This window comes from Solanum pennellii, chromosome 9 (genome assembly GCF_001406875.1).
Source record: "Solanum pennellii chromosome 9, SPENNV200".
NCBI lineage: Eukaryota > Viridiplantae > Streptophyta > Magnoliopsida > Solanales > Solanaceae > Solanum > Solanum pennellii.
Genome location: NC_028645.1, coordinates 31,189,945 through 31,208,848, shown reverse-complemented (window position 1 = coordinate 31,208,848; position 18,904 = coordinate 31,189,945). Strand labels below are relative to the sequence as shown.

Here is an 18,904-nt window from a genome sequence, read left to right as displayed (position 1 = left end):
CTAATTAGCTATGACATGATTATACAAGGGGTTAGTATCCTATGGCCTATATTAAGGTTTGATGATTAAGAATGACTTAAAGGAATTTAAAAAATTAATTTTAGATTAGCACCGAATGAACTATATATGAAAGGTGTCCCTCCCCAATGTTGAGATGTTGGTTCACAATGGTTCTCATGAGATTGAGACTACAATGAAATTGTAAATAAAAAGGGTTTCTAGTGTATATCCTAGTTCCTTAACTATATTTCCTCCATAGGAATACTAGCTAGTGGATCCACCTAGAATGTTATGTTCCTGTTTTGGTTTTACCTTGGAAAGTACAACACCTTCTTTTGGTGTAAGGTTTCATGACACTAGTTTAGATGTTTTTTTCTCACATGGTCTATTTTTGGTTAAGGCGATTGTTCCTGAAAGTAAAATGAGTGAATGAAGTAATGAAGATGGACACTAACTACGGTGACTAAATGGTTACTACTTATTGTAGGTAGGTGTATGGGATTCTACTTATACGTAGCACAAGTTTGCCTTAAGGGAAGTCCTAGGGGCTCATTTTTATGCTCTTATAATATCATGAATTACATGATGTTGACTTTATATGATGTTAGTTACTTTGCCTAACATGATATTGGTCTAAATTGCTATATATAGAAGTTGACTATGTATGATGTTATCTTATATTAAGCAAGGCATTACTTATGATCTCTTTTCTTGTTTACTTGATAATGTGGGGTTATGGGCTTCACATGAGAATTGCACTAGTAAACTTTGGAAGGGATTGTTGGTATGGGTCTTGTATGTGTTGATGATATTAACTATTGAACATGAAATGTTTGTATGACTTTAAGGTGATGTTGTCCTTACTTATATGAACATGTCTTGGTTATGGTGTGATAGTTTACTTGTATGTGCCCTTGATTGTGCATAAGGGATTTTCAAATAGCTTAGCATGTTGCTAAAAAAATAGTTCCTTTTGTGCATGTCTTCAAATGGTTTTACTTGCATATGTCTCCAAACTTAATACAAGTGGTTGTACTAACCAATATTCTTTTTATTTCTACAAATATGTAGGTTCGGGCCGCTGATGTGCTAGATGCCATTTGCAAGAAGACTTGGACATCATTTCAATGTTGTTGATAAGTCCTCAATGTTTGAGGATGGTGCCACGTTTCTATCTTAGTAGTGTAGCTTACTTCTAACGACGATTGTTTCATTTCCTATTTCTTGACAGTATTATTGTAAGACTATATGTGGCATACTATACTAGTATTTGGGTTATGCCCAACTTTGTAATACTCTTTAAGATGGTTTAATGTGATACAATATATTTGACTCTGAATTGAGTGTTTATGCTAAACGAGAAGTTTATGTAAACACCATATATGATGTATTAGAAGTCTAAGTATACTTCAAACTGTAAAAATTTTAAATTTTCCATATTTTCAACCTATGATATGTAATGATGAATGTTAAGAAATAGTCTAAGTCCTCTTCGAAAATTAACATGCCAGTTATGTCTAGGGGGTTCTCCCCAATAATGACAATCGTGGTATCAGAACATGCGCTTGAGCAACCTAAGGATTTGATGTCTAACTTAACCACGTTTATGCAGTGTCATGGTCATAATTGTGAAGTGCGCCACACGTATGAATGAGAGGCTTAATAATTCATGGAAATTCTCATTTTCTTGGTATTCCTTTGTCGTGCCTCAAGAGTCTTAACTCTATATGTTCTTTTGATCTAACCATTTTATTGTTGTTATAGGATATGACTATTATCAGGGATGTCACATCCCGAGAGTACCCCCCAGAAGTTAGGGCATTCTCGAATAGGAACACGACGTACTTGACCTTTCAGAGGTCTTGTGCAAGCCCTTTGACATCGTTAATTGCATACATGTATGATAAGTAATGCAGAATTAAAACTTTTCACATGAAATAATAGTACTTCAAAATATCCAGTTTTTAGAAAAACATAATGAAAGCCTATGTATGAAAAACACCATCTTAGACATACGAATATATTGGGACACGGCCCATACTTCAACATGAAGGAAAATAGCTAAGACTATTAAAATACTTTCAATAAGGAAAACTAAACATCAAGGTGTCCTCGAATCTAGTGAGGACATACCAACTCTTTGCTTGAATGAACACTAATCAAAACTTCCACTTCTAGACTCCTTTCAAATGCCACCTACACCTTTAGAGATCGATAAAATGTATGGAATTTGTACAAACATTGTACTAACGATGACATAATGCATAAAATCATGATAAATGGACTTTTGTATGAAACGTGCTCTTTTTGAGAAAACCTTTTAAGACAATATAATATTCACTTAAAAGTAAACATATATGTATATAAATCATATTCCACAGTATGCCATCAACATCCCTTCAACCCATATAGACGTATACACGTCCCACCAAAGGTTATCCTAAGACTTGCTTAAGTAAGATAAGAAGAGACCGCCCATACACCCTCTTCAGGCCTACCTAAACAATACTTAAGACTACCTAAGATAATATTGTTCCCATTTCCCTTTTTTTACTCCCCACCTAAGGTTACTCCAAGATTCACCTAAGTAGGACTAGAAGAGATAGCCCATACACCCTCTTCAAGCTTACCTAAGTCAATTAGAAGAGTCATTCATTAAGGACATCACATGATGGTCATAGAAAGACCTAATGAACCTACACTCTAGCACCATCAAAGCCTACTCGTGCCATATCTAGATAGCGTCTCATTCCAGTACCTAAAAGTTGTATAACATATCAAATACTAGAACGTATTCCACATGATGAGAATAGGCAATAACCCACATAGACCATACTAGCTACTCATGGTATACAGAGTGTACCCTACTCCGATGGAGGGTGTTCTATTTGCGAAGAGTAAAACTAGGACACATCCCATGTATGAACATGGTTAAGGAATATCAAGGTCTTTTATGAACTCTAGTCTATTTCTCATGTAGAGATACATTGTACTCTTTTCTACTTCTTAAGTAATTCTACAACCCATATCATATTTACTCGGTGCTAGCATTTGTTCTCATAGAGTTTGTTCAATAAAAAGAAACATACGAAAAGGTGCCATCTCTTAGTCATTGCCTAGTCATAATGCACCTACCAAAGATAGGTCCATTAGGGCTGCCACTCAATGGTCTATAAGGATAGCTCATTCTTAACCTTCTTTCAATAGAATGTTCCACATATTAGTCATGCTTAGAAGGTCACCATCTTAGGTCTACCAATCCCAGACTTTCATTCAACATTCATCTTCATATCATATACAAGACAAAGGTGCCTAAGCCTACTAGATCAAGATGTTCATATTCATAATGTACATGTATCAAGTAAGGGACACAAGTGTAACACTCTAGAAATTCCAAATAGAGATTAATATAATTAATGATGTTTAAAATGATGTTTAAAGATTTATATTAATGTAATAAGTTCATTTAGAAAAGATTAGAGCCAAAACGACAAAGAAAGACCATAATGTCCGGAAACTAGCTAATTTGAACTAGTTGACGTCCCTATGTTGGGTGAAGGTTTTGAAGTGTCAATTGAAGTCAAAAACTTCAAAAGAGACCTTGGATAGGTAGTATGTAGTACAAAAGGTCCAAACGTCTGGTAATCACACCCCAAGTACCACACAAAGGGTTCTTGGGAAGGACCCAAACATGGATGAGCAGGTTGCCTAGCAGCCTACGAACAAGCAGAATTGGAGGGCGCGACGCACAAGCGGCATGCAGTCCACTGCCTCTAGAGTTAAGAGGAAGCCTCACGATGTGAGGCTGACATGCACCTCACTGCCTCAACCCAAAATTTCAGAAAAATGACGGGATTTGGCCCCGCGACGCGCAGCGACTTCCCAAAATTGTTAAAGTCGTATTTTTGGTAATTTAACTTCATTAAGAGACCCTTTTAAGTGGAGCGCCTTTTGAGTATTTTATAGGACGACTATATATGTATTATAAGTCAGTTTCAGTCCAATTTATACACGTCCAATCAGATTCAAACACAATTATCCATCTCTCTCATGAAAAACTCTCTTTTTTAAACTCCATTCATGAACAAGAAGATCTTAAGGAAGAAGAGAAAGGCTTCGAAGTTTCCAATAAAATTTCGTGGATTATTCGTCTATAAGGTATGGGTTTTTCACTCTTGGGATTCATTTACCCAAGAGGTCCTTTCAAAGATAGTTTTTCAAGATATTCAAATACTATGGTTTTTACTCTACACAATGGACTTTCTTCCTAACTCTATATTTAGGAATTTTTGATGAAAAGTAATTGTTTTGTATGGTAGATTTCACACGAATTGATGAGTATGTGGTTAGTAATGTTTGAATTTCGTGTGAAGCAAGTTCTTATTTAGATTATAGTACCGAATGGTTGTCTCTACTTAGTATAAGTATGAAAACATTGGGATTGGTACTATTACTTGAATGAACTCTTTAATTACCCTTTTTCCTTATCCCACATTATGAATTTGATCTTTTATATGATTTGCAGATTTGGCCTTGGTTATGCAAATAAGTATTTCACTATGTTATGGTTATGAATGTTGTATGTTGAATGGAAGAGCTTGAATAAGGTTATTGGAAGCAAGAGGTAAGTCTTTCAAATGTCGTGATTACTATATGTTGGATATGTTAGCCCATAAATGATGTTACAATGCTATTGATTTATGTGTGATGTTTCTATGTATATACATGGGGATCTAAACAAGTTAATTGTGAGATCATTATAAGAATTAGATAATGCAAGTTATGATATTCTCTTGTATGCTTTACAAAAGATGATTATACTATGTTAATCTCACTCGCGAAGGGTGGCGATGAAAGGAAATTCTCATCTAATCCTGAAGAGCTCATGATCATGTTTATACAAGGAGTTAATATCCTATGACCTATGATAAGTTTATGATAAAAGACAACTTAAAGATTATTCAAGATAGAGACTTAAGCGAAGCACCGATGAACTAGATATGAGAGGTGTCCCTTCCCTAGATGAAAGGTAGGTCACAATAACTCTCATGAGATAGAGGCTTCAATGTAATGTGGAGCTATTGGTCTCTAATACATCTCCTAGTTCTTGAACTATGTAGCCAACATAGGATACTAGCTAGTGGATCCACCTAGAAAGCTATGTCCTGTTTGGTTCTACTATGGATGGTAGAACACCTTCTTTCGGTGTGGGGTTTTATGACACTGGATTCCAAATTTTACTCACATGGTCTACGTTGGTTAAGGTGTATGTTCCCTCATGTAAAATGAAAGACAAGTAAATGAACGTTGACTAGGGGTACTTGAAGAGTGTACATAGTATAGGTAGGGGCATGGGACTCTACCTAGACATTGCAGAAGTTGACTTTAAGGGAAGTCATAGGAGATTGTTCTTGTGTAATATGATAACATGAAAGGTATATTTTTATGATGCATGAGTTAATATAATATGATGTTGGTCATTATGATGGATATGTTATTGGGTTATATCATTAAATGAAGTGATGACTACTTATGTTACAAGTTATATGAATCAAAGATTTACTCATGGTCTCCTATCTTATCTACTTGGTTGTGTGGGGTTATGGGGATTCACATGACCATTTCACTTGTAGGTTGGGGGATGGGATCATTGGTAAGTGTTTTGTATGTTATGTATATGTTATCTATTGAATATGAATGTTAACACGACTATATGATTTGTGTGTTTTATTATAACCATGTTTTAAGTTGACGAAGTCCTTAACTTGTATATGTTTTCTGGTATATTCATAAAACACATTCACATGACTTAGCATGCTTTCTAAAGATATTATAATTGATCCTTTTTCATGCATGTCCTTAAATATTATGCATATACCCATACTTAGTACATGTGTCATACTAACCCCATTACTTTATATTGCTACAAATGTAAGGTACGCCATTTGAAGATTAAGAAGGTCGATTAAAGAAGCTTGGAACTCTTTCTCCAAGTGTTTGTATGTCCTCATGTTTGGGGATTCAATCTTTCATATTTCTTTTTATCAAGGCATTAGTAGATTTTAAGAATATTCTATTTACATTTATGTTCTTTGGATTCGTTTGTATTAAGGTCTATATGGAATATGTAATGTTTATTATTTAGGTCAAGATTCGTACTCTTTAGATGGTTTTATATATGTGACACAAGCTTTTAGAATATCGTATATCATTATTAATGTTAAGTATGAAGTCTAAGTATACTTCAAATAGAATGTAAAAGTTTTAATTTTCCCTAATTTTAAGTGATTATATGTTATGACGAATGCTAAGGGCTTGTCTTAGTCCTCTGAGAGGACGACGATGCCGGTTGCATCTGGGGTATGCTCTCCGGGTGTGACAAATTTTGTATCAAAGCATGAGGTTAAATATCCTTAGTAACAATTTCTCACTAAACCACATTACCTAGTGTCTTCTTCATGATTGTGAAGTGTGCCACAATTGTGGATGAGTCTTTTTCTTAGTACTAGTATGCCATGACTTCAGAGTTTTGACACTATGTGTCGTTTAGATCGAATGCACTTCTTGTTGTTATAGGCGATGAACACAAGAAGGAAAGCAACGAGAAGAGTACGAGAAGAGATGGCTAATGTGGGAGCTAATCTACAAGGCAATCAACTTCCTCCTCAAGTTCAAGTTGTTGAAAATGATCAAGTTTCGGTGAAGGATCCGGCCATGATGGATGGTGAAATGAGGGCAGCCTTCTTCCAAATGGCCCAAGATGTCACCACCCAAGCTCAATCCATCATGTCTCAACCTAATTGGGAGGTTGTTCCTCGAAAGAACCAACATGCTAGTATTATGTCTAGCCGTTTGAGAGATTTAACGTGAATGAATCCTCACATGTTCTTTGGATCAAAAGTTGATGCAGAGAACCAAGATTTCCTTGATGAGGTGTACAAGATTTTGTTTTCTATGGGGGTAGGTATTACTGAGAGGGCTGAGCTTGCTTCCTATCAGCTCAATGACGTGGCAAATCAGGGGAAGGATAGTAGGATTTAGGAGGTGGTTTCATGATTTGGGACATCTTCTAAAGGGAATTTCTTGATAGATTCTTTCCAAGGGAACAAAGAGAAGCTAAGGTAGCGGATATCATCAAACTTCATCAGGGAGGTATGCGTGTCAAGGAATACTCCTTAAAGTTCATTAAGATTTCCAAATATGCTTCTTCTTTGTTTTCTAATGCTAGGGATGAAATGAGTCGTTATGTAACCAGATTGTCCAAAGAGCTTCAAGAAGAATGATGTGCAACCATGCTTAATAACAATATGATTCTTTTTAGGCTGCTGGTTCATGCTCAACAGGTTGAGGGAAGTCATCTAAGGAAAAGGAATAGGGAAGCTAAGAGGGCAAAGTCTTTTGAAAGTGCTTCTTATAAAAGTAGTCTTGATGTTCAAGACAAGCCTAAGTTCAAGAAGAGGTTTTCAAACCAAGTTCCTTCAAATGTCTCAAATAATCGCAATTAGTAGTTCTAATCCTTAACCTCAAAAAGGGAGACATGTTGATTCACCAAGAGAAAGACCAACTTGTGGTAAGTATGGTAAGAGACATTTGGGTGAATGCCTTGTTGGAACTAATAGTTGTTCTGGTTGTTGCAAAGGTGTCCATATTGTGAAAGATTTTCCTAATGTGAGAAGCCAAAGTTAGGGGAATAGCCAAACTCAACCAAGTGGTCCTAGTTCTGAAGATCCAAAAAGGAACAATTCGATGCACTCAAGGCTAGGGTGAACAAGAGAGCTCTCCCAATGTTGTGATGGGTATGTTACAAGTTTTCTCTGTTTATGTTTATGCTTTGTTTAACCCAGGTGCTACCCTTTCTTTTGTTACACCTTTGGTAGCTAGGAAGTTTGATGTACCTCCCGATGTTTTTATTGAACCATTTTTTGTTTATATCCCAATGGGTGACTCTGTAGTTTCAAAAAGAGTCTATATGGAATGTACTGTGATGCTGCCAATAGAGTTACTCTTGTTGACTTAGTAGAACTGGACATGTTTGATTTTGATATTATTTCGGGAATACATTGGCTTCATGATTGTTTTTCTTCCATAGATAGTAGAACAAGGGTAGTGAAGTTCCAATTCCCAAATGAACCCATTTTAGAGTGGAAGGGGGTAAATTCTATGCCCTGGGGTCAAATCATTTATTATTTTAAGGCTTCTAAGATGATAGCCAAGGGTTGTTTATACCATGTGGTGAGAGTTAAGGAAATTGAATGTGAAACTCGTTCCATTAAGTTAGTCCCTGTAGTGAGGAATTCCTAGAGGTTTTTCCTAATGACTTTCAACGAGTTCCTCCCGAACGAGAAATTGACTCTGACATTGATTTATTACCGGATATGAATTCCATTTCAATTACCCCATATAGGATGCATTTGGCAGAATTGAAAGAGTTGAAGCTCCAACTCAAACATTTACTAGACCAGGGTTTCATTCAACCTAGTATTTCTTCATGGGGTGCTCCGGTCTTATTTGTTAAGAAGAAGGATGGGTCCCTTCGAATGTGTATTGATTATTGCCAACTTAATAAGGTCACCATAAAGAACAAGTATCTTCTCCCTAGGATTGACGATCTATTTGATCAACTCCAAGGTTCTAGTTACATTTCCATGATTGACTTTAGGTCGGGATGTCAAAAACTTAGGGTGAGAGGTGAAGATGTTCCCAAGACAGCTTTCCGAACTAGATATGATCACTATTAAAGGCAGCGCACCTTCTGATTATCTTGGGCCGTCCTGGCTTGGGGTTGAGTGGTGACGGCCTGTGGTTGTGTGGTAATGGCTTGGTCCATTTGGTGAAAGGAAGTCCTTATGTCACCATCCTTCATAGGTGGAGGATTGACCGGAGCTTGGACATCATTAGATTCTTCTTCAAGAGGAGGGACTTGATCACCACGGGGAGGATCTCCCGCATTGGCAATTTCTTCTTCAAGTTTTCATGTCGCATTCCTTCGAGTATCCCTTTACTATAATCATAATAAGAGGATTAGATGATAAAGGTACATAGAGTCAAAGAATCTTGAGGCACGACATTGGTTTCTAAAGAAAATGCGAGTTCTCTAAGCATCATATAGTTTCCTATTTATAAGTGCGGCGCGCTTCACAATTATGAGTAAGAATCTACATAGACGTGGTACATAGAGACATTGACTCAAAAGATATTCAACTTCAGGCTCTGATACCAAGTTTATCACATCTAGGGAGCACCCTCACTCATAACCAGCATCAGCGTCCTCTTTGAGGACTAGGACTAGCTTCTTAGTTTACATCATTACATTCGTAGGTTAAAAATGCGGAAAATACAAAACTTTTCTATCTATCATGAGGTTTACATTTGCCTCTCTTGTACACATAATATATTCATATCGAGTATACATAGACCCTTCATATAAGAAGATTATATAGTCTTCTACTTTTATTGCACATAGATATATAAAATATAAGATAGTCTTTAAAGAGTGTCTCATCTCATAATAATCTAAAACTAGATTATATCAATTGGGCATACCCCATAAATCAACGTAATAAAGCCACATATAGACTATACAATCTTTAATACTCAAATGAAAAAGAAAGAACTTAGAAGTCTTAAAACTAAAACAACTCCATTAGCTTGATAGTGACATCGCCCTCGGAAAGTGAGGAGCTACCCAACTTGGATGATTGAGAATCCCAAGTCTTCTTCAAAGTCATCTCGAAATCCCTTCAACGGTGGAGACTAATATGTTGGGGAAAAAAGAGAAAATGGTGTTATCACATCACATGGACTATGTATGAGACCATATGCACATATAATATCAAATAATGCTAAAAAGGGACATTTCATTAAAATATGCCATTTTACATTAAGGAAGCCATATGCACATTCAAGAACCAATAGAAGTCATTATTGCATATTCATCAACTCAATACCATGTACTATACAAGAGCATAGCCCCATAACATGAACATAGCAACTACATGGATCCACTAGCTTGAATTCCTATGGGGGAACATAATTCAAGAACTAGGAGATACAGTTGGGACCCTCTTTATGATACATGCAGTATTGTCTCCAATCTCAAGAGTAAATTAGTGATCCTACCTTCCTTATGTGGGAAAGGACACTCCTCACTCTACTTCAATCGGTGCTAAGCTTGAATCCCGTTTGAAATATCTTCAATCCTTTATTTACAATCATAACTTAGTTTAGGTCATAGGGTCTATCACTTATATATTACACATCACAACTGAATAAGAATTGCATAAGTACTTTCCTTTCATTACAATTCATACATGTGAGGTTAGCACATTTTCAAAATCACATCATGATAAGGCACAGTGTAAGTCATCACCATTCTGATAACATTTACATCTTAGTTAACACCTCACAGCCCATATTAAAGACATTTACATTCAACATCATACAAACCCTATTAATCTTAACACAACACACATACTTCAATTGAATAAACATTATAAGGTATAAGTCATCACAATAGAATTAGGATATCAAGATCATAAGACCTTATCTCTTCCTCTTCCAAAACTATCAACATGGTCTTACCATCAACCACTCTCAAATAATCCATATATTGTAATTATATCATCATAGTATAGTAATTTTTAAACCAATAACAACGTCAATTGAACAAACACTACACAATTCAACTCAAGATCACAACCTAGGGTTAAGGGGAAAAGGTCACCTTCTACAAACTAGACCAATCTATCAATGAGTAATGTAATATATTCATAATTCATCATAATCTAATCAATACAATCAGAAGAAAACATTAACAAATAAAATTACATGATCAATTTCTAGATTGGACGAAACCCACATGAAAATTTAACTTTGGAACTTAATTGGAAGGAACCCTTTGGGGAAAGAGATCTCAAAGGTGAAAGGAATCCCATACATTAGTATTTGATGAAGATTGATGGAAAACTTTGGTTATTTCACACCTATAACCCACCTTGACCTTGACTTGTATGGTGTTCTTCAACTTGGGAGAGAGAACAAAGAGAGAAGGAAGAGAATTTGGGTTTGTGAATTCTAAGGCTTAGGTTAGTTTAATTAGTTTAGGGTCTTTATATAGGTCATTACACCACTTAATTTGGACTTCCTAAACCCCTATCTAATGAACTAACCATCTTAATAATAAATTAATCCAACTAAAAACAAGAAGCAAACCAGTTCCCTCACAGACGATACCACGATCGACGCCTCGTTTCTCAATCGACATTCCGTGGGACTAACCTTCCTATTGGTACATCGTTTGGTTCAGTGACTTGTCAAATATTAAACTTGGCCAAATATTCTAAGTGTCCACCTACGGAGGCGTTTGATTCCCCATTGATTAGAACATGGTCCGTTGATGGAAGTCGTTGGTACACCCACTACCTTGGGTAACCTTCAACCCAAATGCAAGGGTCCTGCACAAGGGCCCTTAGTTGGTTCTTCGGTAGTCGTACCCATATGTTTCAATGATGAAGTAACTCTAATAAAAGTTAGACACCCTTCCACAAAAATTCTTTAATTTCCGACTGTTAAAACCTAGTCAAATAGGCTAAAGCACACTGGCACCTCATTGTACTAGTTTCTAGACGTCATAGACGTTCTTTGACTTTTTGATTTCTAAACTTCCTAAATGACATGTATTCATAAAAATTGACCTTAAAAAAGTATCTAAACCTTTATACACCTATGTTAGGCACTAGAACACGTCCTAGACTTTCGAAGTGTTACACATATGCAGGTAAAACCTTTTAAAATATGAACAAAGGACCATTTTCTTTAAAATCATTCTAAGTAACATTGCAAGCCATTATCTACACAAAAGAGAATATACAAGTCAATAATCACAACAACATTGAGACATGTTCATATTCATATAAAAAAAACTTCAATATAAAGTCATATCAACATTTGAAGTTCTAGAGTTCATATAATCAAAGCATACAAGGACCTTACTCCCAATCCCAACCCAAGCGTACAAGTGCAATTGTCATGTGAAGTCCCATAGACCCCACCTCAATCAAGTAAACTAGTGAAGAAACCGTAAGTAATCCCTTTACCTTATATAACATCAGATCATATGTAGTCATCATTATACATAGAAATTTAGACCAATATCATGTTCATCAAATGAAACAAACATCATATAATAGCGACATTATATAGAACCAATATTATGCATTCCATTCATAAATTAAGTTCATAAGACCTCCTATTAGGAATCCCCTCAACGCTAACATGTGCAGTGCATAACTAAAGTTCCATACCCTTACCTAAAATAAGAAGTGTCCCTTAAGTCATCCTTGATAGTGTTCATGCTTGTTACTTTCACTAATTCATTTCACATTTGGAAACATTCACCATAACTGACAACAGACCATGTTACCTAAACATGAAATCCTGTGTCATGAAACCCTACACCAAAATAAGGTGCTCTACTTGCCAAGGTAGAACCATACATAAACGTAGCATCTAAGTGGATTCACTATCTAGTCTTCCTATGGGGTCACATAGTTAAGGAACAGAGACATTTATATTGGAAACCCTCTTTATTATAACTCGTAGTATAGTGTCAATCTCATGAGAACAATGGTGAACCTACCTTCCATCATGGGAAGGGACACCTCTCATTCGCTAGTTCGCTCAGTGCTAAGCTAAATTCCCTTTTTCAAATCTCTTTAAGTCTTTCTTCACATCAAATATAAATTTAGGTCATGGGAGACTAACCCCTTGTATAATCATGTCAATAGCTCACAAGTCTAGGAAAAGAACATTCGTTGATCACTAAATTATCATCATGTGAGAACATTATATCATAATAATAAATGGAATGCACATGAGAAATCACTTCCAATCTCTCATACAACACACCTATAATTAGCTCACATCATCATGTTTCATAATCATATATCCATAACTTCATCCATCATACTTTAATTGAACAAAATTATAAAGAATAGACCAACATAATTGAAGTAAAGTAATCTTGATCTTTAAAGTCTTACCAATGGCTTCCAAGAATCTCCTTTAAGATCTCACCCTCAATTTCACAGCATTTATTAATAATCCTATCACCATTATCATATAATAGTAACTTAAACAATAACACATCCAACATTCCTAATAATCTATCAATCTAATTAATAGTTAGAGTTAGGAAAAAGAGGTCATTCATGGATCTTTTAGGGAAATTAGATTAAAGTCTACAGAAATACAACAAAAAAACAATAAAAAAAATCATAATCCATCGATATAAATAAAAAAAATATTACATAATCCATCAATATAAATCAAATCAATATTACATTACACCAATTTGAAAGATAACCCATGAACTTGGATGAAAACCATAGTTTTGAAAAACATTGAAAACTAAACTGTGAAGAAACTCTTGGGGAAAGAAGTCCCAACAGTGAATAGATTCCATGAATTGTAGAAGAAATCCATGATCTTGAAGCCCTAATAAGGCCTGAACTTGTTCTTCAATGGGATCTTTGGGGTAATGAGAGAAAGTAGAAAGAAGTGGGAGTTATACTGGTTTGGGAATTATGTAGTGTTAGGTTAGGTTAATGGCTTATAAACCTTTTATAGTCCTCAACTAACGAATTAAAATCGTCCCTAACCATTAATTAGTTAATTAACCAATTAACTAAACATCCTTTATTTGGCCGACTTAAGATAATGAAGTCGAGGGTCAAACGACGACTCCACGTCGATGGACCATCTTCCCAACCACGAACCGTCCTTGTAATTAATGGATTGGGAAATATAATGGTTTTAAGGGCCTTTTGGTGACATTTGTAAGTGTAAACCAATGAGCTCTATCAATGAACCGTATTCCCATCGACACCCGTACTCCCATCGATTAAGCATTATTCACTTTGTCGATTACACACTATCAATTGACAACTTTTAGTGTCAAATATTATGGTCCTCCTCGAAGACCCTTAGAGAGGACCTTGGGGAGTTGTATTTAACACCCCTAATAAAGTACTAGGTTAAACTTGTAACAGTCCAAAAAAATGTATAGTCCTAGTAAAGAGCCCAAATAGGTTTCAAGAATGCATTTGGGAAAATATAGGCATCCCAATGCCCAATATTGAATAGTATTGGGCATAATACAAAAATATTGACGAAGGGCGATAGCCAATTTTCTAAGTATGAATAAGCCCTGTCTAAAATTGTACCTTCAATTAAGACCCTTAACTAAAATGCTTTTTCCTTAACTCACAATGAGGTATAAGGCATCCAAGTGTCATTCCTAGATACCATATCACATGATCAATGCAAATGATCATGTAGATTAAGAAGTGTCCAAGGAGATAGTGAGGATCCTTGGTCAAAGAGTGAACTTTCCAAATGCAATAGTAAGGAGTACATGGTTAGGAGAAATGAGCAACAACCCATGTGCAAGCACATGGGCTAACCGGCCAAGCGGGGAACCACGTGACAAGCTAGGTGGTTAGGGGCATGTGCGCGGAAGGGTCAAGCCAGGTGGGGCCCGGATTCTTAACCAACTCTACATCCTAACTAACCTTACCAACTAGATATCTAACCTAGGACGAATCAAAAATCACCATCTAGGGGACCCAAAAGCCTAAGACCTAATCGGGTGACACCTAACTAACTTAGGGGTGTTTTGGTAATTTTCACTAGGTCCCTTAATTAATTAATTAATCCATCAAATTAATTAAACTAAAGCCTTGACCAGCCGAGACACTTAGTCAAATTGAAATTGGCTAAGCCAATGGTCCTCCTATATCTAGTCAACTAAGGAAGGGCGTTATAGTAATTAACTAATTAATTTATTAATTAAGTTAACTAATTAATTAATTAACTAATTTATTAATTAACTAATTAATTTATTAATTAAGTTAATTAACCTAGAGGAGCCGGATCCAAAAAAGAAGCTGTCTCATCCATGTATTATTTTATTATAGTTGAGATATTTTAGATCCACTTTTTATTAAAGCGTGATATTTTTATTGATTAGTGGCCGTGAGTTGTGATGATATGGAAAATACATAAATAGGACAAATCTATTCCCTACTAAAAGAAAAATGAAGCAACTCGACCCACCCGGCCCTCCCTCTATTTACGGTTTTAGATTATTTTCTACCTTCTCCGCAGAAATACATTTCACCGTCTCTTTTGTGCACATTGCTGATAGTACAACAAACCACTCCAGTCCTCTCTCTGTCTGCAAAAACCAACCCCTTTTGCGGAAATCACTCTATTTATCTTCTTCTAGTAGGTTCAAAGATGTCGGCGGTGGTTCAACTTCGCTGCTCTTCACTTCCAGCCCACTATCACTATCAAACTCGTTACTTTTCTGCTGTCAAACCCACATTTTCAGACAACAGTTGCGTCAGAAATCTTAGCTTTAACCCATTAACTACCAGCCATTTGGGTTCTAAACAATTGCTTATCAAGTATCAAGTTCCTTGTGCTGGGTGTGGGGGTGGTGATGGAGGAAGCATTGGCATTGGTGGTGGTGGCGGTGGTGATGGGGATTCGGGTGATGGGGGACATTCAGATGATTCCTGGGACAGTTTTGGACCAATTGGTGCTTTTCTTAATGGCTGGAGATCTAGGGTTGCTGCGGATCCACAATTCCCTTTTAAGGTTCTTATGGAGGAATTGGTTGGTGTCACTTCTGCTGTCATAGGAGACATGGCATCTCGTCCTAACTTTGGCCTTAATGAATTGGATTTTGTGTTTTCCACACTTGTCGTTGGTTCCATTTTGAATTTTGTGTTGATGTATATATTGGCACCAACAGCATCTGTTTCTAGTCGAGATCTGCCTTCAATTTTCGCCAGTTGCCCACCAAGTCACATGTTTGAGCCTGGGGCTTACAGTTTATTCAGTAGGGTTGGGACATTGGTCTACAAAGGAACTCTCTTTGCTGCAGTTGGATTTGCTGCTGGACTTGTTGGAACTGCAATTTCTAATGGCTTAATCAAGATAAGGAAAAACATGGATCCTAATTTTGAGACGCCAAATAAGCCCCCTCCAACATTTCTAAATGCTGCAACATGGGCAACTCATATGGGTGTCAGCAGTAATTTAAGATACCAAACGCTTAATGGAATTGAGTTCTTGCTAGACAAAGCTCTTCCTCCAGTGGTTTTTAAAACGTCCGTTGTGGTTTTGAGATGCTTGAATAATGTTCTTGGGGGAATGTCATTTGTCATGTTGGCAAGGCTGACTGGTTCTCAGAGTGTAGATAAAGGGGAGCTAGTTACTGTGAAAGATGATGGAATAAAGGTAGAGAAAGAGAGGTTGCTGAATCAGAGCGACAACATACAAACTGGTCATTCTGTTTCAAAGTGAATCGGCTTTGTGTGTATCAATATCTATCTAGTTACAATCCCCCAATTCAGCTTAGTCAGTTTTTGCCCCTTACTATGAATTATGATCATAAATAATGAGTAGTAGTGTTTAGCTTCTCTGACTTCATGTCCTTTAGGAGTTTTGAGTTTGTGTGTCCTGTCTAGCTTTCCTTTTCAGTGATGATAGAACCAGTTATTTGTTGGTGCTGATTATGATTTATGTCCATTTGTATGTTAAACATGACATTCATGCTTGCAACTGACACTATGCCCAAATCATGTTAAAGGGAAGTAGCACCGTTTTCCGGTCCTGCAGCATAGATAATTTCTTTTATTCAGTCTTGCGTTACTGCTGATATAGCTATAGTTTTGATGGTGTATGGGTTCTTTCTTTTTATGGATATACATATTTTAAATGAAATTTTATGAGTGTCCTACTAAATATAGTATCACTAGAGTTAGTTGTGGCAGAGAAAGTGTTCTCACCTGCCAGTAGATGCTCAGGAAAAGCAAAAGATGAAGAATTTGGAAGCAGTTCATTGCCTGTGGGAGCTTGGTGGTAGCGAGGAAATCACAGTCGACAAAAGAAAATGTAGATTCCAAATGAAGAAAGGTATAACAATCTGCAGTACCTTCCACCTGTTTCATTATAAATCAGCACAACAGTTAGAGACTCTTCAAATTGTAGACTCATTTTGATGGTAGTTTAGTTCACTGTATCATTGGAGTACCAACATATTTTCATGATTGATAATTTCAAAGAGGAGAAACTAAGGGAAAACCAGGATACGAGCAGCTGAAACAACCACTCCACATTTTAACTAAAGCCGATTTGCCGGGCAGCATTGTGGATATTAGATTGAGACAGGCACAGGAAATCATAGGGGAGTTGCTTAAGCCTGTGGTATGTATCTCAGATTCGTTCCCTCTTTGTGGTTTTGCATAACTTTGTAGCATATTTGGTAGCACCCAAAAATGAAATAAGTTAACAGTTGATTTTAGAGATGCTATAATTTTGGTTGCATAATCTTTTTTGGGAAAAGGTCAACTATACCAGGACAACTATTTTAAGTAACTTGACCTTTAACATATTTACATATTGAGATATCACAAGTGGCTTCTAGATAGAATTGTTTACTTCCCTTTTTTCTTTGACGAGAAGAGACCTTCTTTATTGCAGCAAATGAGTGTTTAGTTTTTTGCAATGCCTTTAACTACAAGATGAATCACAGGATTACATAAAGAGACGGCAGTTGTGTAAACTTGCGATGCAAAATTCAAAATTCAGGGAAGAGAGCCCTGGACCAAGTGGCAGTGTCTCTCCTTTCAATACTAGTGGCATGAAAACGTCCCAAAATGAGGAATTGAAGGTGTTGATGGTGAGAGATGTTTGTACAATTAGAGGCATGCCTCTCAACATACATCATGTCTGCTTCACTACCTAAACCCAAACTATAAACAGACACGCAGGTCATTGTGGGTGATGTTGCTTTGGTTGTGGGTTATAGTTATTTTTTTCCAATCAACTACAGAAATGACATGAGAGTAAAAAGGAAAATGATTATCCAAAGACACCAAATATTGGTGCTTTGACTGGAGCTGGATTTGTGTATTCACCTACTAGTGTAACATGTAATATTTTAAATTCTTTCTTGGATGATTGTATTTGTTCGTCTGTTTGTTTCTTATGCTAAAGAAATAAGAATGGCCCAATTAGTGAACGTGCAAGTCTGATGGGCAGCCTAATTGTATGTTCCATTTTATTTCTGTTTTTTTTTCTTCAGAATATTTTCATTTTTTTCCTGTTGAACTTCAGATAAATTATTGTTTTCCTTTGTCATTTCCTTTTCAACTTCAACCAAATTACATGTAAATGTACTATGGTTGAATCTGCCTATGTTTGGTACTACCTTTAGGATTTTCATGTGGTAAAAATCTTGATTTATTTAATTAGTTATCAGGGATTTCCAACTACACGAATTCTCTACAAATAAAATAGAAAGTAGAAACTTTGTTATTCAATAATATTACATGACTTATGTACTTGTGTCAACTGAGGTGTATGTGGATCTATTCAAATTTTTAATGAAGTTGACGGATTAAATTAGAGTTTTCGTTATGATAGTGGGTTGCAAGGGATTCGAACATAGAACTAATTGGATGAATAGATAAGTTCTTTACGAAATAAAATAAATTTCAGTCTTTAATTAAATAAGCAAGTCACGTTGTACGTGAACTTCCCTATGTATCTATCTGTTTCTTTCTCGTAGAAATTAGAAATACTTTAAAAAGGTGACAATTTCAATCCATATAAGTGAAATGAAATCATTTTGCATATATTAAATTAAATAGATCACTCATATTTTCTTTTCTTTTTTTGAATGAGTTAATATGGTCTTCAACAAATTTAAGCTTAAAATGGATTAACATGAAAATCCATATCCAGCTCCTCTAACTAAAATGAAACAATTTTTTTATTTTGGAAAATAAAAAAATTTAGGCTCGGTTGGTGGAAGGTGGGGGTCGGCCCCGGG

The 18,904-nt window shown here is 36.0% G+C and overlaps 1 protein-coding gene across 2 annotated transcripts; it reads left to right on the top strand.

Moving 5' to 3' along the window:
• The first annotated feature begins 15,097 nt into the window (after positions 1-15,097).
• LOC107031442 (protein RETICULATA-RELATED 3, chloroplastic-like) lies at positions 15,098-18,091 on the top strand. 2 transcript variants are annotated; one of them, XM_015232826.1, is made up of 3 exons: positions 15,098-16,983; positions 17,133-17,274; positions 17,603-18,091. In XM_015232826.1, the coding sequence occupies exon 1, from the start codon at positions 15,298-15,300 to the stop codon at positions 16,369-16,371; it is 1,074 nt and encodes a 357-aa protein (XP_015088312.1). In that variant the 5' UTR covers positions 15,098-15,297; the 3' UTR covers positions 16,372-16,983; positions 17,133-17,274; positions 17,603-18,091. The 2 variants fall into 2 exon arrangements, with proteins under 2 accessions (XP_015088312.1, XP_015088311.1); XM_015232825.1 differs by having other exon boundaries at positions 15,098-17,274.
• The last annotated feature ends 813 nt before the right edge of the window (positions 18,092-18,904 follow it).

Excerpts from the sequence above, each read along its gene's own strand:
- LOC107031442 (XM_015232826.1), top strand. The coding sequence starts at position 15,298 with ATGTCGGCGGTGGTTCAACTTCGCTGCTCTTCACTTCCAGCCCACTAT.